Here is a 25,653-nt window from a genome sequence, read left to right on the forward strand (position 1 = left end):
TTGCGAACTTAACCGCTGTGCCACTAGGCCGGCCCCAAATGTTTGCTGTTTTAAGACACTGAGATTGGGGATAATTTGTTACAGAAGAGATAACTAACATAGGTGGGTGAGCCTTTTGCGAGCTTATGTGGCGGTATCATGCCTAGGAAAACAGGGTAAGGCTGAGGAGAGCAGATGGATATAAATGACTGAAAGAGAAGAAAGTGCCTTGCTCAATAAGAGCTTAAAATAAGAGTTAAACAAGTGAGCACTGTGACCATCAGAATGTCCATTGAACTCCATAGGCATTCTACCACTTCCTTTTACAAATCAAGATGGTATTAAAGGAAAAAGATCCAAAATTGTTAATAGCAACTTTATTGTTTCACTGGTGCAAAAAGAAAAAAAATCATGATAATTGTATGATGCATTTTCCCCTAAATTTACAATAATGAAGGTTATACATAAATTATATAGATCACAAATTTTCTATTTTATACTATTTAGAACAAAATCATTTTGATAAATACGTCCAGAGGAGAACATAAGGTCTTAATGGATGGCTGAGTCCAAATATGCAAAATATAGCTTCTGGCTTTGACCATGGGGCTTTAAAATTCTCAAACATGCATTAATACATTCTAGTTTTAGGGAAAATATTACACATGGCCTTATCTTGCATTTAGGGAAAAGCCTAAGCAGAATTTCACATACAGTATTCCTTTCTTCTAAATTAATCTCAAATTGGACTACAGAACAAAGAGACAGACACTTTCAAGTTAGTACTTCCAAGTAATGAAGGAAATTACACGATCAACAATGAAACAAAACAGAAAAAAGGGAAGGAGAGCTTCACTAGTAGCCAAGAGAAGTGGTGTTTTGGGGGTTTTTGCTTTTCTTTTTTTTTTTTATAGATCACAGGAATTTTAAATAGCAGACCAATCATGCTACTTGGGGTGATCAGACAGACCTGAACACTTATGAAGTGAAGAACTTTATTAAGGTCTTGAAGGTGAGCGTCCAGAGGTGCTGGGTAAAACACATCGCAGGTGCAGAATGGGAACCTACCTCAGCATTTCTGAAAGGCACGATCTATGGAAGGGGAACTTAACACAATAAAACCCTCACTGGATGCACATGGGAAGGAGGACGGTGAGCCTGTTTCCTTTTTAAAGGATGAGACCTTCATAAATTGGCCCCTCAGATTCTGGTGACTCTCGCCTCAAGCGCAAATGCTCCAGTGTGTTATGAAAATGTTTGTTAATCTGCTCTGTCTCCTCACTAGACTCAAGATTTGGGAGGTCTTCTCGAATCTTTTGGATCAGCTGGTTCAAAACCTGAATTGTGACCTACAAAGAAACATGTACAACATCACAATCAAGCATGGACCACCAAAAATTAAACAGTAATTTAATAAAAACGCTTTGAGGACCTACAACTAGAATTTACAACTATGTACTGGGGCTTTGGGGAGGCAAAAAAAGAGGGAGATCAGTAACAGATGTGAGCTCAGGGAGACTTTCCCAGGCCAAAAAAAGCTCTGAGGAGCTTGTGTTACTCTCATCATCAGAGTAATTATGAAAACAAGGGATGAGAACATGATTCCTGGTTTGAGCAACAACTACTGGCTATTCATCCAAAAAAAATTCTTCATAGAAAATACAGAGCATCATGAACCAGTCAAAGAACAAAAACAAAATTATATTTAACTTACGAATCTTGACCAACATTGTACTGCTAAAAGGATAATGCATTATCCTTGTTTAGACATTATTCTACACTTGGATGTGATGACAAATCAGCTTACTACTTAGCTACTTAGCATTTGTAAATTATTTTATATTTCTTTTTTTTTAAAAAACATATAACGTTTACATTTTTTTTTTTTAAAGATTTTATTTTTTTCCTTTTTCTCCCCAAAGCCCCCCGGTACATAGTTGTATATTCTTAGTTGTGGATCCTTCTAGTTGTGGCATGTGGGACGCCGCCTCAGCGGGGCTCAATGAGCAGTGCCATGTCCACACCCAGGATTCGAACTGACGAAACACTGGGCCGCCTGCAGCGGAGCGCGCGAACTTAACCACTCGGCCCTGGGGCTGGCCCCTATTTTATATTTCTTAAACAGACAGTGACTATGTCTATATTCCTATAAAGAGACAAGAATCTTCTTGCACATGAGTTCTTCCCTTAGAGAGAGGCATCTATACAGAGAGGATTTTGGAGAATGAGAGAGACCAGTAGGTAGATTCTCCAAACTCTGACCATTGTAAACAAAAAAGAAAGAATGAGAATGATAAACTTTTGTATACATCAAATCCAAGAGCAGGAAGGGAAAATATTAGTTCACTAACAACACTTATTTATTAGTTCACTTACCGCATCATTTTCCTTTTCATAAAAATAGATATATCTGTTCAGAATTTCTATAAAAAGTTGCACTTGTAGAGAGGGGTCCATGCACTGATTTGCTATTTTTAGAGCTTTCTTTAGGCATTCCATTACCCTCTTGCCTCCGTGAAGCTAGAATAAAAGGTGGGGGGAGGGGTTAAGAGATTAATGAATCACAAATGTCCCACTTCACACAAAGAAATAAACACTACAGTGGTTCTTTCATTTTTTTAAAGGGACACAACAAATTTAAATCATCTTCATTCTTTTTTAAGTATACAGTTATATTTTAAAACGTATTGTTTTATATATCTATATTATATGTTTTACATTTATATATTATGTATTTTTTTCCTTTTTGGGGGGTGGTGAGGAGGATTTGGCCCTGAGCTAACATTTGTTGCCAATCTTCCTCTTTTGGCTTGAGCAAGATTGTTCCTGTCCCTGAGCTAGCATCTGTGCCCATCTTCCTCTATTTTGTATGTGGGACGCCACCTCAGCATGGCTTGATGAGTGGTGCTAGGTCCATTCCCAGGATCTGAACCAGTGAACCCCAGGCCGCCAAAGCAGAGCATGAGAACTTAACTACTACACCACTGGGCCAGCCCCTATATGTTATGTATATTTTTTAAGGGTAGTGGTATAAACTTGCTATGTTACAATATCCTCAAAGTGGAGGCTTCACCACAGGACATAACTCTCTATACTGTCCATTTCATTTCTTTTAAGAAAACAAAGCAATTTTCTCTGTCAGGTTTCCAAGACTCCAAATGCTTCACCTCCAGAGCACAAGGCCATGGCAGCCATTCCCTACTAATGATCCCCTCTCCTGTAACACGGTCAGAAATGACCTTACCTCTTCCCCATTTTTGTCTGTGTTTCTGCCAGACCAGAAGAGATGTGCACAGGTGCTCACAGCTCGGCCCTGATCAGGTTTCTTCAGAAGTTTGGATGCAGCAAGAGCACACTGAGTCCTCAAAGGCTCATGATTCTCTTCACTGAAGCACTTCATCCTTTCAAAAGTACCAATGATCAAGGTGATGGCAGCCAGCTGTGCTTTGGAATCACTGATTTCATCTTCATACAGCGAAAACGCCTGGTGGACACAAAGCACAAAGGACCTTTAGGGACCAACCACCTACTCAAGTGTTTTCCAAAGTACTTCCCACCAAACCCTTATCCTGTGAGACATTCTGCAGTCCCTTCAGATCAGAATATACTGTGCCTTCTCTTGCACAGACACAAGAGACAGCTGATAAAGATGCTGACAGGCTGCAACAAAGAAACTTGTTTTAAGTTTTGTTTAACCCCGGGTTCCCACTGAATTGACAAAGAACTTTTTTCCCCAAGAAACAGTTTTAACACAACCCACTCAGAAATCTTAAATCTCATTAGCACACAGTGACTGATCAATTTTCCTGCTCCAAACTAGACAATATGACTATAGTATAAGAAGTTCCAAGATGGTAGAAAGGGGTAGTTACAAATTCACTGAGGACTAAATCCATGCCCACTACCACCATAACTAACGACAGGTGACTGAGCAGAGCAGAGCACATTGAAGAAGCCAGAGAGAGAACAGACCATCACCTGGGACATAAACTCATATGCCACTGTTTCATGATTTTCAAAACCAATTTCTCCAGCAGCTAGAGCCCCTTGTAGAAAAAGTCTTAAGGGTAATTCTGCCAGCTCTGCTTTGATCAAAGCACTGATAGTCTGGTGAGCAAATGAAAAAATCTTCTGGCATTTCTTTTCCCATTTGTCATCCTAAAACAAGAAAAAATAGTTTAAATTACCTTAGGTTCAAGAGTAACTTGCTCAAGAACATTCACTTTACATAAAACTTCTATAGAGCAAACAGGGAAAGCGATAAAGTTGAGCTCACAGTTTTCCTGTTACCTTCCTTCTCTGCCTCGTTTATGGAGCTCACAAGTAAATCAAGCAGGATGTCTTCTCAAAATATCTATTTGAGGTTACTCTCTTTGCAATTATTATATTCGATATTTGTTTTTTTCTCATCAGAAAAGTAACACATTCCCAAATTGGACAAAATTAGGAAAACACACAAAAGAATTTTAAAAATTAAAATCATCCCTAAATATACTACCCAGCAATAATCACTGAGAACACCCTAACGCTGGCGACTTGATTTTCTCTCTTCTATGCAAATATAACACAATGGGGACCTTTGTGTGTGGTTTTGTTTTCTATTTTAAAGTAGCTCACTAAGAGTTCAATGTGCTCATGCTGCATATAATTTGTTTCCAATTTCTTTTCTTTCACTTATTTTGGCATAAGAGTTTTCCTCATAATAGTAAAAAGTTATTTGAAATCATTTTAATCACTAGAAAATACAAACTGGATGTAGCAAAATTTACTTAACTATTCCCTTGTAGAAACAATCTGTAACACTATAATACATGGTCTATACACATGAAGCTTTATTGAATTCCTAATTATTTCCTTACCATAAATTCTTAGAAGTGGAATTACTGGATCTTTTAAGGCTCTAGTTACATACTGCCAGTTTTCTAGAAAGACTGTAGTAATTCACATTCCTGCCATTACTAGATGAGACTGAATTCTCATCACACCATTGCCATCACTAAACCTTCTTTTACTTTCCTCTTTACCAGTTTGATTTCTAAAAAAATTCATTGTTGTAATTACTAGTGAGGTTAAATATTTCATCCATGTTCAACCATCCAAATTTCTTGTGGAAGTCATCAGTTCTTTTCATAGACTTGCTACAATGATTAAACACAATAATCCAAATATACAGTCCTTGGCACAGTGCATGGCACAGGGGAAGTAAACGTCAGGTGCTCTTATTGTTACATTCACAAATATCTATCCATGAAATGCTGGAAAAGGGGCTGAGAGGCTAGCCTAATAAAAACCAGCCAAAAGCTGCTGTCATGCTGGTAGGTCTACGGAATAAATCTTGTTTCCTTATTATTAGAAAATTAAGTTTACTAATGTTTGTACCTTAACATAAACCTGACTATCCAACTTTCAGATACATTAGATTGAGGTATTTTCTAACAAAACTACACCACTGAAGACTTAAGCCATAAACCTGTTTGTAAAAGGAATACAAGTCACAAAATTATTAAGTTACAGGCTTTTAGAGAGAAGTGATGATGCAATGTTGGGCCCTTTCACTAGGCAAAGCTAACTTGAATTAAATCTAAACTGTTATGTATTGCAACCTCTACATGAGATTACTGCATCACTGTAGTACTTTAAAGATTCCAAGAAAATAAAATTACTCTTAAAAAACTAAAGCAGGGGCTGGCCCAGTGGTGCAGCGGTTAAGTGCACACATTCCGCTTCTTGGCGGCCCAGGGTTCGCCGGTTTGGATCCCGGGTGCGGACATGGCACCACTTGGCACACCATACTGTGGTAGGCATCCCACAAATTAAGTAGAGGAAGATGGGCACAGATGATAGCTCAGGGCCAGTCTTCCTCGGCAAGAAGAGGAGGAATGGCAGTAGTTAGCTCAGGGCTAATATTCCTTAAAAAAAAACTAAAGCATTCTGAGCCGATTTTGTAATAAACTTACTAATGTCTCGCAAGTGATCTTTAAACACAGGAAAAACTTCCAGTATAAATTTAAACTGTGCTAGTCTTTCATTTTTCTAAGTGTTTTTATGCGATCCTTCAGCTAGTATCTAATCTACCAACATCACTGGTAGGAACACAACACAAGATGAATAATAGGGGCCAGCTGGTGGTTCAGCGGTTAAGTCTGCGCACTCGGCTTTGGCGGCCTGGAGTTCACTGGATCAGATCCTGGGCATACAACCTAAGCACCGCTTGTTGGGCCATATTGTGGCAGGCATCCCACATATAAAATAGAGGAAGATGGGCACGGATGTTAGCTCAAGGCCATCTTCCTCAGCCACAAGATAGGAGGATTGGCAGCAGATGTTAGCTCATGCTTAATCTTCCTCATAAAAAATAAAAAACTTAAAAAAAAAGATTAATAGAGTTACTGAAATTGGGATTTTATTAAACCATTGTCTATTTTTGCATATGTTTGAAATTTCCTATAATAGTAAACTAAAACACACACACACGCAGAGGTAAGAGGAAAGAAAGAAGCAGTGTATGCTTCAAGGCAACCCACCACTTCCGAGCTCTCTTTGTAGCGGAAGGCCAGTTGGTAAGCTGCGAACACCAAGGGCGGCAGCGTGAAGCGGATCCTCTGGTTCCCACCAGCGCCAAAATGCTTTCGTGCTGTGTTTAAAATCTGACCAAAACATTCCAGAAACATTAATCTTTTCCACACTATGATTAATCATTTATAAAATTAAATGCGGGCTCTAATCATCATCATTGCCACCGCTGTTTGAATACACACAATATACCAGGCTTTCCGGTGCGCACTTAATACATTTCTTATCTTGCCAGGTCATCACCATCACCCCAGAGACAGATACTAACCCCATTTCACAAATGGGGAAGCTGGAGGGTCAGAGAAGTTGTATAACCTGCCCAAGGTCACACAGCTGGTCAGGGGCAGAGACTTAAATACATTTTTACATACACATGTACAAAGCATACTGTGTTGATAAAGAGGACAGGTTCTGAAGACAGACTTACATTCGAAATGTACAGTCTAACACCTAGTACTTGTGTGACCCTGGGCAAATTATTTACTTTCTGTTAGCTGTAAGTTTCACTTGAAAAATGGAGTAGCATATTTCTCCTAGGCTTGTTGGGAAGGTCAAATAGTTACACGTGAAGTGTTACCAGTACCTGACACAAGGCATGTGCTCAGAAAATACTGGCTATTATTATGATACAAAAACAGCTATATGTATTCTGCTGATATACCTAATTCAGAAAAATATTAAGACGATTTAAGTTAAGGGAAAGGCAATACAGTTTAGAAGAGTAACTGTGAAACAAATGACTGGTTGTTTCAGAAAAACCATAAGAATTCAGGAAATCTTTTTTAATAAGTGTGACACAGTGTGTGACATATTCAGGTTTTCTCTGATACAGCAGATGGATGAGAAGAGAATGTATTCCCCCTTGGGGGAAGACAGAGCTAATGAGCCTCACCTTAAAGGTCTCTGTGTTTATGGGCATAAACAATTGGTCACAGGTCACTTCCTAACTACTACATTTGATATGCAACAAAAGATGAAAACACACGTAGGTGTGTGTGTTACGTGACACAGCAACATAAGGGAATTAGTTGAAATATCTGAACAATCAGCCAGTCACTATGTATAGATCACAGACGGCGCCCAGGTGAGATACTGCAGTGCCCAGAACGTTTGTCACTAAGGTAAGTCAAAGACTATCACACTACTAACAGAAATCAGCTTTTCACACTGGTAATGAAGGAGTACAGAGTATCAATTACAACAAAGGAAGGCAACAGAAGGAGAAAGTCAAGACTCATCCTCAAGAAAGTGTTCTTCATTACAGCTGCTTAACACTGAGCCCCATGCAGCCAACAAAGGTTAAACTACTTTGCCCAAACAATAACTAAGCAGCCATCTGTTACTTTTCATTAAACTAAATTATTCAGTAATCAGTCACCAATACTCCCACTCAGGTAACATATATCATTCATTTCACATACATTTATTGAGGACTAATGATAAAGAGAGAGAGAACCTTATATGATTGTTCTTTACCAGGAAAAAGGGGTTAAGAAAAAGGCAATTTGAATTTTAAAGTTTTTTTCACACATTTTCAATGTGGCAAAAACATACAACTTATATTTGCAAACCTTGGAAACACATACAATTGAACATAAGGATTGTTGCTTATACTTTAATTTAAAGTTTATTATGATAAACAATTGAACATTTCTAAAAGCAACACAGAGTTCAAAAAGAAAATTAACATGGAATGATTACTGGACACCCAACTAAAGGAAGATAGGTTTTTCTGCAATTCTTAAGAAGTCTTCAAAAGAAACTAGAGCAACCAACTTGTCCCTCATAAGCTCCAGAAATTCACAATTATGCATTTATATATAAAGTAAAAGTCCATGAATGTCACAATCTCTTACTCAGCTGCAATTCTTTCAAAACCTTCTAAAACTTCAAACTGCATTAGATGACTTGAGGCACGTCTCTAAGAGATTTCACGAAGAGCTGTTGAAAGGGTGTAGTAAGAGTTAACTCACCAAGTACTGCTGATCAGGGTCCTCGGAGCGCAGAAGATGAATGAACCTGCCCACAAGGCTCTGCTCGTCAGCAAAGTCCTCTGGATCAGGGTCTTCTACAGGTTGATCTGGCTGGTCCTGAATCAGCGTGGATACCAAATTCATTATGGAGTCCACCTGTAAAATGAGAGAGACACAAACCGTCAGCATACAAAGCCACTATCAAAAGTGTTTCTAGTCATGCAAAGTTACAAAATAGTATCAACAAAATAATTCCTTTTTCGTAAGAAAGGGTATGCATGTTGATATATATAGACAGAAGTCTGGAAATAGATGCACAAAATGTTTATCAACAGTGGTTACTTTCTCTCTGGTGAGATTAGAGTTGTTTTTTAATTTCTTCTTCACACATTTCTAATTTTCTAATTTATATAATGCATAAGCTCCTTTAAAATTTTTTAGTGTTAAATTACCCTCCCCTCCCATCTCATGTCTGTCTCTCAAAGTCTAAAATCGTAACTACATTCTCTCTGCTTACCTAACACAACACAGCACGTTGGTATTCTCTTACCTGGTCTTGAGAGACAATTTCTGTATTATAATCCAGAACATTACTAAGCACATAACAACTCATGCTCTTTCTGGACTCATAGTCAAAGTACTCAAAGAGTGGGTGAAAATGTTTTAATTTCAAGACTGTTAAAATATTGTTGTAAGTGTCAACAGGTATCTTCAAAAGTCTGGTGAGCTCCTTTGAAACTGCACTACTGGTAGCAATACTACAAAAAGAAAAACAGCAGCCTTTTAATGAATAAAATTAACTTTCTATATACACAAATAGCACTTGTCCCATAAAAATTTAAAATTTTTCATTTATGCATTAAAGGAAATGAGTCAAATGAATCACATCACCCCAAAATATTCCAATGACCTCCTTCCAAGAGGATAAAGATGCCCATCTAAACACATTTATTCACCTATTAATGTCCTATTGATACAAAATAAGACATAAAAGTCTCCAACTCATGAATAGGTTGGAGTTAAAATGACTGTCTGGAATTTGATTATTTCTAAGGGAAGTACTTTAAGTGGTAGCTGGATTCCTTGGGCAGCCAATAAGTACTGCATATTCATGATGAAAATAGGTAGGAAGAAAAATCCATGCAAACTAGCAATTCCACAAAATAGAAAAATACATAAACTATTTCTTCTGCCTCAGACGTTGGTGATTAAGGAAAAGCCGGCTGAATTTAAGGTAGAAACTTGTAGGAGCATTCTGTGGAGACTGAGGAATGTCCAGGCATTTATAAGACCTTTACAGGTTGGGATTTCTTTTTTTGTCTAATTGTACTTTAAAATCCACTTGGTGGAGGAAGACATAAATACGTCACTTTCATCACTCAAGATCTGGAATATTTTTTGGTTCACAAAAAATGGGAGTCACTGAAAAGAAAAAAGGGGAATTAAAAGAAAAGAAGAAATTTTCCTGATGCAATTAAACAACTGGAAGAGAGACGGAAAGGAGAAAGATTTTATGTGATGTGAAATTATGGATAATACAGGGTAAGGAGGGGCCTGGCTTGACCCCATGTTCAGAAGCAGTGGAGGATGGGAGAGTAAGGGGAAGGACTGCCCACAGCGGTCACTAGAGGATGCCACATGTCTAGGACAGCATAGCTGAGGAAGCTCTGAGGAGGCAACAGAATATCATACTTTCCCCTCGATAATATCAAAATCAAAGCTCAAAATAGAAAAATACTTTAAACCAATTTAATTCCCACACCTTAAATACATACATGCCCCTGGTTTTTCACAACTTACTCATCTGTAGGAAGGTACTTCTTATGTAAATACTGCTTGACATAAACAGTTTTGCTACCAGTTTAAAAACTAACTCATTCATATATACAAAGGGGTCTGAAATGGAGACGCTGGTCCCTGAAGACTGCTTATCGTCCATGAGTGCCACTACTCAATCAATGTACACAACCAAGTAATTGGCTGTTACTTTCTGCCCTGATTAGCACCAAGCATGTCAATCTAACAAATGTTTAAAACAAGACAAATGCTAACATTTCAAAAAGGAATTGAGAAAGAAAAACAAACTTGGGGCAAAAAGTGCTTTATGAGGGTTTTTTTGCAAAATGTAACTTTGACTTACTGTTCAAGGTTGAGCTTATTAAATATCTCCACTGTTGTTTCTAGAACTTTATCAACATAATCCACACGATCAGGGTAACACTTCATAGCAAGATTAATGAGAGAGACTTGTAAGGACACAACATCCTCCGAAGGCATGTCTTGTCTAGACTGGAAAGTTTAGAAACCATACAATTTATTTTAAACAGATCTACTACCTGAGAAGTTTCAAAGTTTTGAGAACTTAAGAGAAAAGCCATACAGACCTGTATTACTGTAGCCACCTGCTGTGAAAATATGTCAAAAAGTTTAATATCTGCTGGGATTCCAGGTCCATCCTCACGGTGAGCAAATAAAGCTAATCTGAAAAAGAAAATAATCTTTATTTAAAAAGACATAGGGATCTGGGTAGTGGGATCACGGATGACATTTCATGCTTTATTCTTTTCTACAAAAGTATTTCTCCTAGAATATTAAAAAAGGACATGGAATGTAGTTGATCATTCTCTCAATTCATTTTTCTTTTTCTTTTAAAGACTGGCACCTGAGCTAACATCTGTTGCCAATCTTTTTTTTTATTTCTTTCTTCTTCTTCTCACCAAATCCCCCCAGTACACAGTTGTATATTCTAGTTGTAGGTCCTTCTGGTTGTACTATGTGGGACACCGCCTCAGCATGGCTTGACAAGTGGTGACATGGCCATACCTAGGATCCGAACTGGCGAAACCCTGGACCACCAAAGAGGAATGCACAAACTTAACCACTGGGCCGCGGGCCGGCCCCCTTCAATTCATTTTTAACTGAACAGTTTTGTCAATGATGATGTCTTATTTCTTTCTACCATACATAAATAGATTTTTAACAGGCCAATTTTGCCAAATTCTCTAAAGCCTAATTAAGTAGATATGGATAGAAATGCATTACCGTGACAAATGTATTCAACAGCCATGATTATAAAAATAATGTTTAAAAGACAAAAAGTACATAGACTATTTTATGACACTGCATTTTTACTACTGTAAAGTTTAAAACACAACTAATTCCAGAAGCAGTAAAGTTAACTTCTATTTCCCACATTTTAAACTATTCAAAACACGGTCTGTTGCATTATCGTTATTTGTGTCATGGTTACAACTGGCTCCACATTTTGTTATGCACAGATGAACCACCACTGACAGGGATGGCTATGTGACATTACACCCAACATTGGAAAATCCAGTTACTAGATTCCACTGAGTATGCTCAGTTAACATATAATTAATTATTAATGCCCAGGATTGAGCTGATAATTTGGAGAATCCTGCTATATAAACTCTCAGACTTTAATAACTTATATATTTAAAATATAAGAAAAGGCGTTCACAGAAAAATCTTCACTTGGGTTTCTGATTTCATAATGTCAATGATATGTATGCTCACAAGTAGGACACACACCATGTACTAGCACTCAGCATGGCTGCCAAGCAGGCACTCATTAAAGCCATTATCAAAGGCCAAGTTTTATGCTTTTAACCAAGGACAAAGGCCTAAAAAAGTAAAACAAACTAAAGGAGATTTATTGACATTTAATACTTGAAAATTCTTCTTTAAAAAAATGTGATGACAGAGTGATTACTTGAACATTCTTAATTATCTATATCTTACGGCTACCTGACAAAGAAGACTCCAAATCAAACTGGTTCCCAGTGAAAGATAACTTTCATCATGGTAAAAAATTTTGCTCTTCAGTGATCTTTGGATTTGTAAGATTTAAAGGATAGGTCTTATAATCATGTATTTAAATGTCAATTAACTACAGATTAAAAATATTCATTACCTCCAAGCTTCCTGCACAATTAAAAGCTAAATTTCGTTCATGCCTAGGCCAGGCAAGCACTTAGTAGATACACATAGTTACAGAACTAAATAGTGTAATTACATTAAAATCATTAATGTAACAAATAATTCACAAAAATGTTTTAAATTCATTATTCTCAAGGTAGAACATTGCCCTCCAATGTTGGAAGCCCTTACCTATCAATTAAAGCAATGATTATGTTTTTCACATTTACGTTTTGGTGTAACTCAGCACAGGCCCGAAGAAAAGGATTCAAAGTTTGAAGGTGGAATTCATCAGGGAAAACCTGAAAATCAAGTAATGATTGAATGACGCAAGAAAAAGCATTTCACATTATATTCGGGACTTACTTATGGTATTTAAAGCTCATATTTGTGGGAAAAAATCATTCAATCTTTATACAACTTAAATTCAAATACATTACTTTTAAGCCTCTCTAAACAAAAGCCCAGAGAGAACTATTCCACTAACCAAAGTATACCTACAACTAAACTAAAACTAATGAGGCCTAGAAAACTTGGAAGTTACTCTTTCCTACATTTTCTGGGGAAAAACACATCCATACAAAGACCAAGTTAGTAGGAGAAAGGAATTCTTTATTCAGGAAAGCTTGTTTTCTATTCTATCAAGATTTTTTTCAAAACAACAAAAAGTAACGTAATATAAAATGAGTTCTTTAAGAAAATGAAATAAATGTTCTCACCTACCTGAATAATACACTCCATGAGATATTCTTGAGCCAAAGCATCCCTACAATTCACAACTTGCTCCAATATGCCAGTCAAAACAATCTGAGAAAAAAAATGTTGAGTTAAAAGATTATTTTCAAAATTCTAAATTATTCCTCTCATAACACACTTGAACTGTTAATTTGAAAATCATATTTTAGATTTTTCTCATCCATAGATTTCTAGATAAACTTTGAAATTTTACAGAATTTTTAAACCAAATATTTTTTATTTTTAAATTAAAAATTCTGGGTTTCTATTTAGTAAAAGTCATTTCAGATAAAGTCTATTTCATCAATTTTTTTCTCTTTCATGATTTGTGCTTTTCGTGTCCTAAGAAATCCAAGATTATAAAGATTTCTTTTGTTTTCCTCTAAAAGTTTTTTTTTTTTTAAAGATTGGCACCTGAGCTAACATCTGTTGCCAATCTTTTTTTTTCTCCTTTTTTTTCCCTTCTTCTCCCCAAAGCCTCCCAGTACTAAGTTGTATATTCTAGCTGTAGGTTGCTCTGGTTCTGCTATGTGGGACGCCACCTCAGCATGGCTTGAAGAGCAGTGCCACATCTGCCCCCAGGATCTGAACTGGCAAAACCCTGGACTACCGAAGCCAAGCGCAAGAACTTAACCACTGGGCCATGGGGTCAGCCTCTAAAAGTTCGATAGTTTTAGATTTTATATTTAGGTCTCTGATCTATTTTTTAAGTTTTTCTACATAGTATGAGGATGGGTCACGGTTCAGGGGTTTTGCTTGCATACAGATGCCCGGTTGTTCCAGAACCATTTGTTGAAAAAGTTGCCTTTGTACCTTTATCATCAAAAATAACTGAATACTTATATGTGGGTCTATTCTGAATTGTCTATTCCAAGGGTTGGCAAATCTAGCTCAATGCCTGTTTTTGTAAATTGCTTCCACAAAGTCTGTGGCTGCTTTGGCACTACACCTGCAGAGTTTAGTAGGGGAGGACCATATGGCTTGCAAAGCCAAAATATATTTACTGTCTGGTCCTTTACAGAAAAAGTTTGTCGATTCCTCCTTTATTTTCCTCCACTGATTTATGTGTTTATGCCTCTCACCAATACCGCATTACCTTACTGAAAATCTTTAGAGTAAATTACAGAAAATCACAATTTAAGGAAAATTGATATGCTGATAATATTGAGTCTTCCAACCCATAAACACAAACTCAAAATACATCTTTTGGTCAATCTAAGTCTTCTTTGCAATCTAATTTTATTTAACAAAAATATTTTTATTTTAAAAACCAGACTTCAAATTATATCTCCATGAATAAGAAAACACGGGAAGTAACAAGATATAAACCTGTTTGTAACGTTCCACATTTACACCTTCCAACTGACTGAGGCGCACCAAATTTGTTCCCACTAAAATTCTCAGTTCTTGTCTTTCTCGTTCTCTTTTTTCTCTATCTCGGCTATGTCCCTGATGTTGCATTCGCACCCACAGCTTGTTCATTTCCGCAAAGTTGAGTAGTACAAAATCCATGGAGTCACTGATATCACCAGTTGTTTCTTCACTGCAAAGAAACAGTTGGAAAAATCTTTATATTCAGTATTTAATTTATAAGACCAACTTACTACTACTCGCCTCCTATCTGCATTTCCTTCTTATCCCTTTAATACACCAATGCTTTATAAAAAATACTTTCAACTTTACTGGCTTAGTGTTCAGTTTCAAGCAGAAGAGAATTAAGAGAAAAAAATACCAGGGAGAGGATATGGTATAAGTTCAAAGGGACAAAATACTTTCCCCTACTCCCTTTCCTGGGCTAACCAGACTTGTTCTTATGGCAACTCCATTAATTCAAAAAGCCTAAAAGATTTGACACTTATAATGCACTGCTAACTACATTATTTTATTGTTGAATATTTTATCTTTTCTTTCTTTCTTTCTTTTTCTTTTTTTGGTGAGGAAGATAGGCCCTGAGCTAACATCTGTGCCAATCTTCCTCTATTTTATGTGGGATGCCACAACAGCATGGCTTGAAGAGCAGTGCTAGGTCCACGTCCAGGATCCGAACCTGCGAATCCCGGGCTGCCGAAGCAGAGCATGTGAACTTAACCACTACGCCACCGAGCTGGCCCCCTATTTTGTTTTCAATTGGCATATAAGCTTTGTGAAGGAAGAGATCATGTATTTCCTGCTTATTTTTATATCTCCTAAGATGGGAAACTTAGTAGTTTTCAAAATTTTTTATTGATTGCCTAATTAAATGTTCAAAACTAAGAGTCAAATCATAATAAAGCAAATAACTTATCTTCCCTACACTATTACATTTTTTTCTTTTCTATACTGTTTAAATTTTTGTCATGCACATGGTAAAATTCTGTATTTTTTCTTTTAAAAAGGAATTAACACGGGGCCAGCCCAGTGGCGCAGCGGTTAAGTGCACATGTTCCGCTTTGGCGGCCCGGGGTTCGCCGGTTCGGATCCCGGGTGCGGACATGGCACCACTTGGCACACCATGCTGTGGTAGGCGTCCCACATAGAAAGTAGAGGAAGATGGGCATGGATTTTAGCTCAGGGCCAGTCTTCCTCAGCAAAAAGAGGAGGATTGGCAGTAGTTAGCTCAGGGCTAATCTTCCTCAAAAAAAAAAAAAAAATTAAATAAATAAATAAATAAATAAATAAAAAGGAATTGACACAGGTATACTAAAAACCACTAAAATGTACACCTTAGAAACAAATGAATAAATAAACTTAAAAAAAGGAATTATGTTCCTCAATCTAGAGGAACCGTCACATGAATAGTTAGTTGATTGAAGACCACAGCCAGCTGACCATCTGCCATTTTTGTGGGATAAAAGCACAACGGACTGAGATGCTGGAATGCTGTTCACACAATTTTTTGTTTTGGAGTTAATATCTAATTTGTGTGCACAGATAATTAAAATCACTCATATTCCAGGATAACTAGCAGTTCATAAATTATAAAACTGGTAGATATTCAAGAAATGATATGAAAATTGGCTAGCTCATGGAAAATGTTAAGCATACTTCATTATTTCATCAGAAATACAGTTTTCAAAATGTAATTCATTTAAAAAGTCACATTTTCAAAGAATATTTAACGGAATGGAAAAACGCTCTCAATTATGTTAAATTTTAAAAGCAGGTCCTAAAAATCCACACAATAATTTTCTTAAGAGTACATTTTCTATCACACCACATATACGGAGGAGTAAAGGAAATTTATACAAGAAATGCTACCAGTGGCTGACTGTGGGTAGGAGAATTATTGATATTTATTCTCTTCTATATACTTTCCTATACTTTTCATATCTGCTACAACAAAAAAATTTTATGACTAAATCAAGAAAGAAAAGCACCTACTCTGTTGGTTCTCCTTCGTCAGGTAAGATGTTTCTGGTACACTGAAGAAGATAATTTCGAAGAAACAGACCTCTCAAGGGATGCTGCACACCTCGGCACATTTCTACCAAATCTTTCAAAATGTCTTTCCTGGACTGAGGAAATGACTTGACATATACAACTCCAACTGTGATCAACAAATAACTAGCAGAATTATGAAGAAACATTTGATTAGAAATAAAATATTCAAGTCAAGAATTTGATTATGTCCAAACATAGTAAATACAAACATACTAAATAAACAAGGTAAGGACCAGGTTTTCTCCAGCATGATGAAGAAAATATCATCTGATTTAAAATATAATCACTCAGTGACACCCCCCAAATATATATACATACACATACATATATAATATATACTATATGCATCATGACCTTTACACATATTAGAATAACTGTCATAATACTAATTTCTCTAGTACTCAAGAAATTAAACAAAATGTCCATTTTTCTATTTCCAAAATTCCCCAATAATTTATATAAAAAGTAAAATTAATTACACTCTAAAATCCTAAAAAAAAAAAATCTACCAAAATGTAATCTCTATTCGTTAGGAAATTAAATCACCTTAAAATTGGTTTTTAAAAAAAGCTGCTGATTTTCAAGGATACAACATAAAGTGGAAATGCAGATACAAAAGCCCTCAGATTCTGAACTACTCACAGCCTTGGGATAATGTTTCCTGCATACTGCACAAGTTCATAGAGATCCGCCACTTTCCTCCCTTTAGCAAACTCATCCGTCAGGTAGACCTCCAGGTAGTGCAGTTCATCAGAAATGGCCATATCTTTTAATCAGGGTCAAGGACTCACATAAAGCCAAGCCAACTGAAGCTATACCCTGGGACTTGTTGGAGTCATTAAACTATTGGGCAGATATATCTGAAATGTTAGTCCTTTAAGAGAGCAGGTTTAAGTGAAGATAGAATTTCAGTTGGGCTTTCCTTACTTTAAAATAAGAGTTTTAAAAAACATCTGGTGAAGCAAAGCAGTGAAAACAAGGACTGCCTGTCAGACTACTAAAGGGCTTTGAGATGGCAAATCACTGAATTCCTCTCCATTTCAGAGCCCTGCAGGACCAAATCGAAGCATTAAAGAAGCAACTCAATATCCTTCAGGAAAGGTCTGAAAATTGGGATATAACAACAACCCATTTAAAGACGTTTAAGCATAGAAAAAGGGTTTCTGACACTAAGTTTTTCTTTTTCTCACTTAGCACATTTGTATGGAGGAGTACTATTTGGTTAAGATAATATAACTCCAGAAAAACTTAATATGGAACAAACAAAATGACTGAAACATTCATTCTTCAACATTCAAAAGATACAAAGTTCATAGTAGCTCTTTGGTGATAACATAGAAGTCCGAAGTTCACCAAGCATATTAGAAGCATGTTTCAGAGCATCCATAAGCTTGTTTTTGTCCTACAGAAATACCAAGAGAAGTGATGAGAATGCTTCATTTAAATAAACATTTAACTTGGTTATATAAATTCTTTCATCAAGGACTTGCTACAGTTTTGAAAGTATACGACACATTATTTTAATCACATAAAAATTATGTTTAGTTTCACCATGCCTTCTCTCTACTGAAGAAAAGAAAACGAGATCTGATTCCTCACCAGCACTGCAGAGCTTACCAAGCCTCACATCGAGGACTGCAGGCTTCCCAACATGACTCTGATCTTTACAACCCCTGGTGACTATGAAACTAGCTCTATGGATTCACATTTTACCTGCAATCAAGACAGCTGGCACACTGATTCTTCTGAAACATACTATCCTAACAATGACTTTGTCACAGATTAAATACTTCCTGAGATGTCTGGAATGACTATCCCTGTAAATATGCCTTCCTCCTCACAATGCCCACGTGTCCCACTTAACACAAAAATGCAGACAACTCCTTTGGATACAGGAAACACTACTAGCACACAGGAGACAGAGGCAAACAACAGTAAGCTCCATGCCCACCATTTTCTCCATTCCTTTCTTTTTTCTTGCAAGTTTGTAAGGAAAGCAATACAATACATACAATTGGTTAAAAGAGCATATTACCAAGCTTTAGAAACTGTAAGACACTTTACAAAGGTAAGATATCATTACCACCATCATCACAGCAATTTATAAATAGAAGTACCAGCCTATTTGGTACCGTTTCTTAAATTTTAATCCAGATAATCTATAGTTTCTACACAGATTATCTCCTACTCTATCTTTTAGAATATGAAAATATATAAATAGGTATAAATTTTTTTTTTGAGGAAGATTAGCCCTGAGTGAACATCTGCTGCCAATCCTCCTCTTTTTGCTGAGTAAGACTGGCCCTGAGCTAACATCCTTGCCCATCTTCCTCTGCTTTATATGTGAGATGCCTACCATAGCATGGCTTGACAAGCGGTGCGTAGGTTCGCACCTGGGATCCAAACTAGCAAACCCCAGGTCGCCACAGTGAAACATGTGAACTTAACTGCTGCACCACTCAGCCAGCTCCCGTAAGTATAATTTTTAAGCAAGTTTCTACAAAAAATATATCTATTCAAGACAGAAATAAAAGCCTTCAAGAAAGAAAATGAGTAATTCAAATTGAAAGCATTTAACTTCATTTGTTCAACAAACATTTTTTAAGCATTCATCATATTTCAAGTATTCCTCAGGTTTGAGGTATAGAACCTAAAAGGCCATAATTCAGATCAGATATAGGTATGGTGATAACACAGTCATGTGTAAATAGAAGGCAGGGTCTCTTGTCCTCATGGAGCCTACATTCTGGTAGGGAAGACAAACAATCCCAAACCAAAAATATACATGTAAATAAACAGGGCTATGTGTTGAAATTACTCCACACAGTGCTTGAGGGAGGCACAACTAACGACAAGAGCTGGTGCACTGAAGACTAGATGCACTGGAAGCAATGGTGCCATACAACTTTAGAAAACACTGCAGATGCATCCTTAGGAATACGCAGACTGTAACTGTGCCTCTCACATTGTCATTCTTACCAGGCATCTCTTCATCTGGAATGACTGGACCTTCACAGCCTGTATGGCTTCATCCAAGAGCTTTTCCTGCTCATCCTGAGGTGACTGCTGTGTTGTAGGCTGAAAAATAAGAAAAACACTTCCATTGTCTCATTAGCTCTCTCTTCCAGCAAATCTGTTCTCTGTATAGTTCTAGCCATAGTCCTTTTCCAAGGCTTTCGTGTAAGGTTCATTCCAGTTCCACATCTCAAACCCATTTATCAGTTTTTGACAAATACTAAATAGAGAGCTATGCCCAATCACTGAAGTTAACAGCTGCTGAAGGGGAACAGTAATGTGTATAGAGAATTTCTGCTCTCTCAGAAACTGACTCAACATTCTTGAAGCGGGTTGGCCTCAAGAAACATGAGGTGAGAGTTTATGGCTGCCTGTATTCTTCTAATACACTCTGAATCCAACTAGAACATAGCCATCAACCAATCTAATTCTTGTCATAGGTAGAGTCTAACCCAAATCTCTAAGAGCCTCTTCTTCTCTAGGCTACTTTTCATCTCCATTTCAGTCTATTCTTAGACAAACCAATGAACTAGTTTATGAGAACGACCCCTTTAGGCAACAGATAACAAAAGACAAGACAGCTTAGAAATAAAATAGCTGAAATTGTTGTTAGTGACTTGTAGTAGAACACCATAGAGAGTACTCTCCTCAAGCTCTAGCTTCAAATATGAGAGCTACAGTTATAATGGACAAAATAGATCTAGATACTCTTCTGTCATTAGCAAACATCTGCTTGCAAAATGAGTTAGTTCTACCTCTCAAGCAGAATTAACCATTCTGTCCTTTATGTTGTATAAACGCTGTGTTTACACCTCTACTACAGAATGCATAAATGATGGTCATTTTTACATCCTTGGGACCCAACACATTGCCTGACACATAATGGATGCTTCATAAATGTTCACCATATAAACGAATGAGCTGGTTTTAGAATGTTTATGTTACGTATTTAACAAAAAATGACTAAAGAATCAACAGATGAATGGATAAACAAATTATGGTATATGCATAAAATAGAATAGTATTTAATCATGAAAGGAATGAAATATTGACCAATGCTATGCGAACGAACCTGGAAAACATTATGCCAAGTGAAGAAGCCAGATACAAAAGACTGCACATTGTATTTATATGAAATATCCACAACAGGGTAAATCATCCATAGAAACAGAAAGTAGACTAGTGGTTACCAGGAGGGAGAGTAGAGGAATAACTGCTTTTGAGTACAAGGTTTCCTTTGGGTGATAAAAATGCTTTAGAACTAGACAGAGGTGGTGGTTATACAACATTGTGAAGGTACTCAAAGCCAGTGAATCGTTCACTTTAAATGGTTAATTTCATGTTATGTGCATTTCACCTTAATTAAAAAATAAACCAGTAAAGAAGAGGTCTCTTCCACAATGAGCTGGAAAGGTGGAAGACAAGGACTTACAGATAAACATGAAAGTTAAATCTAATCTGTTCCACTATCGAAAATAATCAAAACAACACTTTAATTTTGAGATTAACAAAACCCACTTCTGAACTACAACCATTCATAAAAACTGAAAACTTTCTCGGTCCAATTTTGGAAAAAGAAAAACAACTGAATAATAAAGCAATGTCAAGCATCTCTCTTTATTTTTTCTATGGCAAACTTGTAAACTGAGTTTCTCAGCAACTGCACTTCTTGAGAAGCATAAATTTCAAAGAAAAAGGTATGTCTTTTAAACTAAACTTAAAGGGAACATTAATTTGTATAGCAGAACTATCACTGTAAAATGTTGGTCTTAGAGGCAAGGAGACAGGAGCATTTAAGGATTCAGACTTAATGAAATTCACTATTCATCACGGACCTCTGAGAACTTCAGGGAGACCAAGCTATGAATGGTTTAGATTTTTTGGGCTCTTTACTTCTGATGCAATAGAACAATTATTAGACTCAATGGATTTCATTAAGTTCAGATGGTCAACTTAGAGATCGGTATCACTATACATCAGGATTTTTAAAATTTTTATAATTACGTTTTTATTGTGGTAAAATATATATAACATAAAATTTGCCATTTTAGACATTTCTAAGTGTACAGTTCAGTGGCATTAAGTACATTCACACTGTCTTGCGGTCATCACCACCAGAACTTTTCATCTTTCCAAAACAAAAGTCTGTGCCCATTAAACAATAATTCCCCATCCCCTCAGTCCCATCCCAGGCAACCGCCAGTTTACTTTCTTTCTCTCTGAGTCTGACTTCTTTAGGTACCTCATATAAGTGGAATCATACAATATTTGTCCTTTTGTGTCCGGCTTATTTCACTTAGCATAGCTTCGAGGTTCATCCATGTTGTAGCATGTGTCAGAATTTCCCTCCTTTTTCTTTTTAAATGGAAGATTGGCCCTGAGTTAACATGTGTTGCCAATCTTCCTCTTCTTGCTTGAGGAAAATTGTCGCTGAGGTAACATCTGTGCCCATCTTCCTCTGTTTTGTTATGTGGGATGCCGTCTCAGCATGGCTTGGTGAGTGAGTGTGTAGGTCGGCATCCAGGATCCAAACCTGCAAACCCTGGGCCAGTGAAGCGGAGTGTGTGAAGTTAACCACTGCGCCACTGCGCCAGCCCCAATTTCCCTCCTTTCCATTGTATGTACATACTAAATTTTGTTTACCCATTCACCTGCTGATGGACACTTGGGTTGCTTCCACCTTTTGGCTACTGAATATAATTATCACCTTTATATAGCAAATAAAACTGTGGTTATAAAGAGATTACAAACAATTCCAAAAATACCTGTACAGAACTAGATTCAGTGATCTATAAATAAATTTCAGCAAAATTTTTCTATTTTGTATCAACTGGGTTTAAAATTAATAGAAACATAAACATAAAATGTAGACAATTACAGACTTACTACAAAGTAGCCTCCAGAGAAGAGATAAAGCTATAAATAAAGAAATGCATTTTTTACATACTCCTCATAAGACAACACAGTTATCATACAAATGGCCATTCCAAGGGAGTGTCTTGATGCCCTTCCTTGGAAGTGTTGCATAGAGAAGGAACAGTTAAAACACGAACATTCTCTCATTAAGCAGAAGCCAGGTAACCAATATCTCCTCACTCATGTAAGTGGTCCTCCACTTACAAAGACTCTGTACTTAGCAGCTACATGGATCAGAGAAAGATAGAAACACTATAGAATCAAGATCAAATTAATATTTGTGATTAGGCCCATTTTAGCTAGACCCAAACCAAAGAGCCCTCCCAAGTTACAGTAATAAGCTGCAGAAAAAAGCAAAGTTCATCATGAACTCATCACTTATAAAACTACTCTCCAAAACAATGTGTTTTCATTTCTTCTTCTATCAAACAGGGATAAGAGTACTTATAGCACTGTGATGAGAATAAATGAAACGACACAGATAAAGCTCAAAATATGCCCAGCGCTTAGTAATAAGCATTTCATAAGTGTTACTGTTATTATTATATCCCCCTTAGATACCAGCAATTATCTCCACCCATCTAACAACTTATTTGTTGGTCGATCTCTCCATTCATACGCTGTATATGTAATCTAATAATACAATGCAAGTCAACCATAAAATGAAAATAACCAATCTCCAAAGTCACAGAATTTCATCATATTAGTGAAAGTGCTATTTAAAAAATAAGGTACAAGATACTAATTAAGGTAAGGTGAACTAAGAATGATGAACAGATGGGAACTTCAAAACATAATTTGAATACCAACCCGTCTCCAACTTCATGTATTAATCCATTTCCCCAGGAATCCTATGATGGCACACACCATGAGTATACACTTCTCCCAGCTTTACCTACTGGTAATACCCTTTCTTCTCCACCTGGAGGATTTCTGCTCACCCTCCTCAGAGTCTCAGCTCACATGTTACTGTCCCAAGCTCCCCAGGCAGAACGCTCTTCCTCCACGATCCCACAACACTGAGCTGACAGTGCTAGTAAAGCAACCCTCAGACTGTATATTACATTAACTTCCACAAGCACGTCTTTCCCCACTAGACTCTGAAGTTCTCTGCGAGCAAGGACTATGTTTCCAGGGCCTAGCACCGTCCACGACATGGAAGGCACACAAGATGCTTGATGAATTGAATTGGATCCTAGAATTTTAGGATGGAAAAGGGCCAAAGAGGCCAATGCTTGTTTTCAGATGCAAAAGTGAAACTTAAAGAAGACTGAGTGACTTGTCTAAGTGACAGAGACAGTGGCTGTAACAAGACTGACACTCAAGTTTTTTTTCCCAATAAAACTCATGAGGACAGGAGTGTGTGTCTGGGCCACTGCCCCAAACTGGTTCATCCAGCACAGAACCATACTCTATACGTGTATAGTAGATCCCCAATTAAATGCTTTCATTACAAAACGCTATAAACGTCGATCCATAAATGTTGAGAAACAGACAGATCCTAGTTAAATTTTTGCACCATTCTTATATCAATTCCCAATTGCAATTCCGAGAAATAAGCAAAATCACCTCGTATGGTAATATGTTATATTAAAGTAGTATATGCCAAACATTTAGTTGTTTTCTGGCATTAACACATTTAAAGTGAAGCCCGTTTCAGGTTTACAGAAGCCCGTCTACATAAAGTGAATAGTGACAGTGAAATAATTAAAACTGACATACGCCACACTAATATACAAAAACATTATTTATACAGTGAAGACTATGCCAAACGCTAATAAAATGCAAGTGACAACTTGCCTTTGTAAAAATTAGACACAAGGATTCACATTTTGAGGAAGTTCAAGTTTACCGGCCAACAGCCACACCAAGATTTGCAGCCATCGCGGAGAGGCGCTGAGGAGAATGCCTACTTCCAGCAAGAAAAGTGCTTAGATTTCACCCACGGGGAGACCAGCGAGAGCGCCAGGGCGCCCAACGAACAAACGTCAAAGGGCACAAGCGGTCTCCCCTCCGTCCGGCAGGATTAACGTCCAGCAGACAGCAGGAACCCTTCCAGGAAATGCACGGAAGCGCGTCCCCAGAATTCGCGGACAAACACCGCAGCCCCAGGGAGCTCCAAGGCCGAGGAAGGCCAGGGTACCACGACGGCCCCTCTGGGGGACTTCTTGCGCAAGAAGGGAAGGGGGTCCGGCAGGGCGCTCCCAGGCACCGAGGGGGAAACGCCAGCCGGGGGCACCCTCCGGGCGGGCGCCGACGCGCCCCGAGCCTCAGGCCCTCCGCGACCCCGACACAGCCTGCCGCTCAGACTCGGCCCTCGGGCTCCCATCGAGGCGGCCGCAGGCCTTCACCGACCCCGAGAGCCTACAGGCCGAGACACCCCCTCAGAGGGGCCGCCCTGTTTCAAAGCAACGGCCACCGCCAGGAGCCACCGCCCACTCCGGCCCGAGCCGGCCCGTCCGCGGCCTTCCCCGGCCTGCCCCCATCCCGCAGGCCAAGCCGGACGGGCCTTAGCCCCGACCGGGCTGCCAGGCCCCAACTCCGCCCGCAGGGGTCCAGGGCGGCGGGACAGAACAGGCGCTGGGAGAACGGTCGGCCCGGGCCCGCCGACCCCAGCACTCACCATGGCGACTCCCCGGACCTGCTGCAGGCAGCACCCACCCGCGCGCCAAGCCTCCCGCGGTCAGGTGACGCTGCGCCCCAAGCCCCGCCCTCTCAAGCCCCGCCCTCGGGCCCTGCAGGCGGCTCCTCCATTGGCCCGCTTCTCGGAGCCAAAGTCTCGCGTGTCTGTTGGCCCTGGCCCCTTATCGCCGGACTCGCGGACCTAGGCTCCACAGTGTGTGAGAGAGGGCGTGGAGGTGCAGAGTAGCAGGGAATTGGTCGCTGGCGGGAAGGAGACAGCAGGAGAGAAACGCTACGTTAGACAGGCTTGTCAAGAATGGAGGGACGGGGGGAGGGGGAGCAGCCCGCCCACCTTCGCCTGCGGGGGAGCGTGCCTTCGTGGTGCGCACGCGCAGAAGGGAGGCCACGCTTGGCTTGGGGGGCGGCCTCAGCTCCGCCTCCCGGCCAATCCAGAGGCAGCGGAGGGGTGGGGCCTGGCCCG

The 25,653-nt window shown here is 38.5% G+C and overlaps 1 protein-coding gene across 2 annotated transcripts; it reads right to left on the reverse strand.

The window, feature by feature from the left end:
- Window positions 1-341: 341 nt before the first annotated feature.
- VPS35 (VPS35 retromer complex component) lies at window positions 342-25,648 on the reverse strand. 2 transcript variants are annotated; one of them, XM_070613539.1, is made up of 17 exons: window positions 25,525-25,648; window positions 19,599-19,697; window positions 17,925-18,021; window positions 17,262-17,385; window positions 16,560-16,742; window positions 14,529-14,742; window positions 13,188-13,271; window positions 12,657-12,766; window positions 10,910-11,006; window positions 10,666-10,814; window positions 9,076-9,283; window positions 8,526-8,681; window positions 6,504-6,626; window positions 3,958-4,137; window positions 3,224-3,463; window positions 2,356-2,499; window positions 342-1,328 (listed from the first exon to the last, which is right to left on the reverse strand). In XM_070613539.1, the coding sequence occupies exons 2-17, from the start codon at window positions 19,611-19,613 to the stop codon at window positions 1,149-1,151; spliced, it is 2,304 nt and encodes a 767-aa protein (XP_070469640.1). In that variant the 5' UTR covers window positions 19,614-19,697; window positions 25,525-25,648; the 3' UTR covers window positions 342-1,148. The 2 variants fall into 2 exon arrangements, with proteins under 2 accessions (XP_070469640.1, XP_070469638.1); XM_070613537.1 differs by lacking the exon at window positions 25,525-25,648 and adding an exon at window positions 25,174-25,330.
- Between the last annotated feature and the right edge of the window lie 5 nt (window positions 25,649-25,653).

This window comes from Equus przewalskii, chromosome 3 (genome assembly GCF_037783145.1).
Source record: "Equus przewalskii isolate Varuska chromosome 3, EquPr2, whole genome shotgun sequence".
Taxonomy (NCBI): domain Eukaryota; kingdom Metazoa; phylum Chordata; class Mammalia; order Perissodactyla; family Equidae; genus Equus; species Equus przewalskii.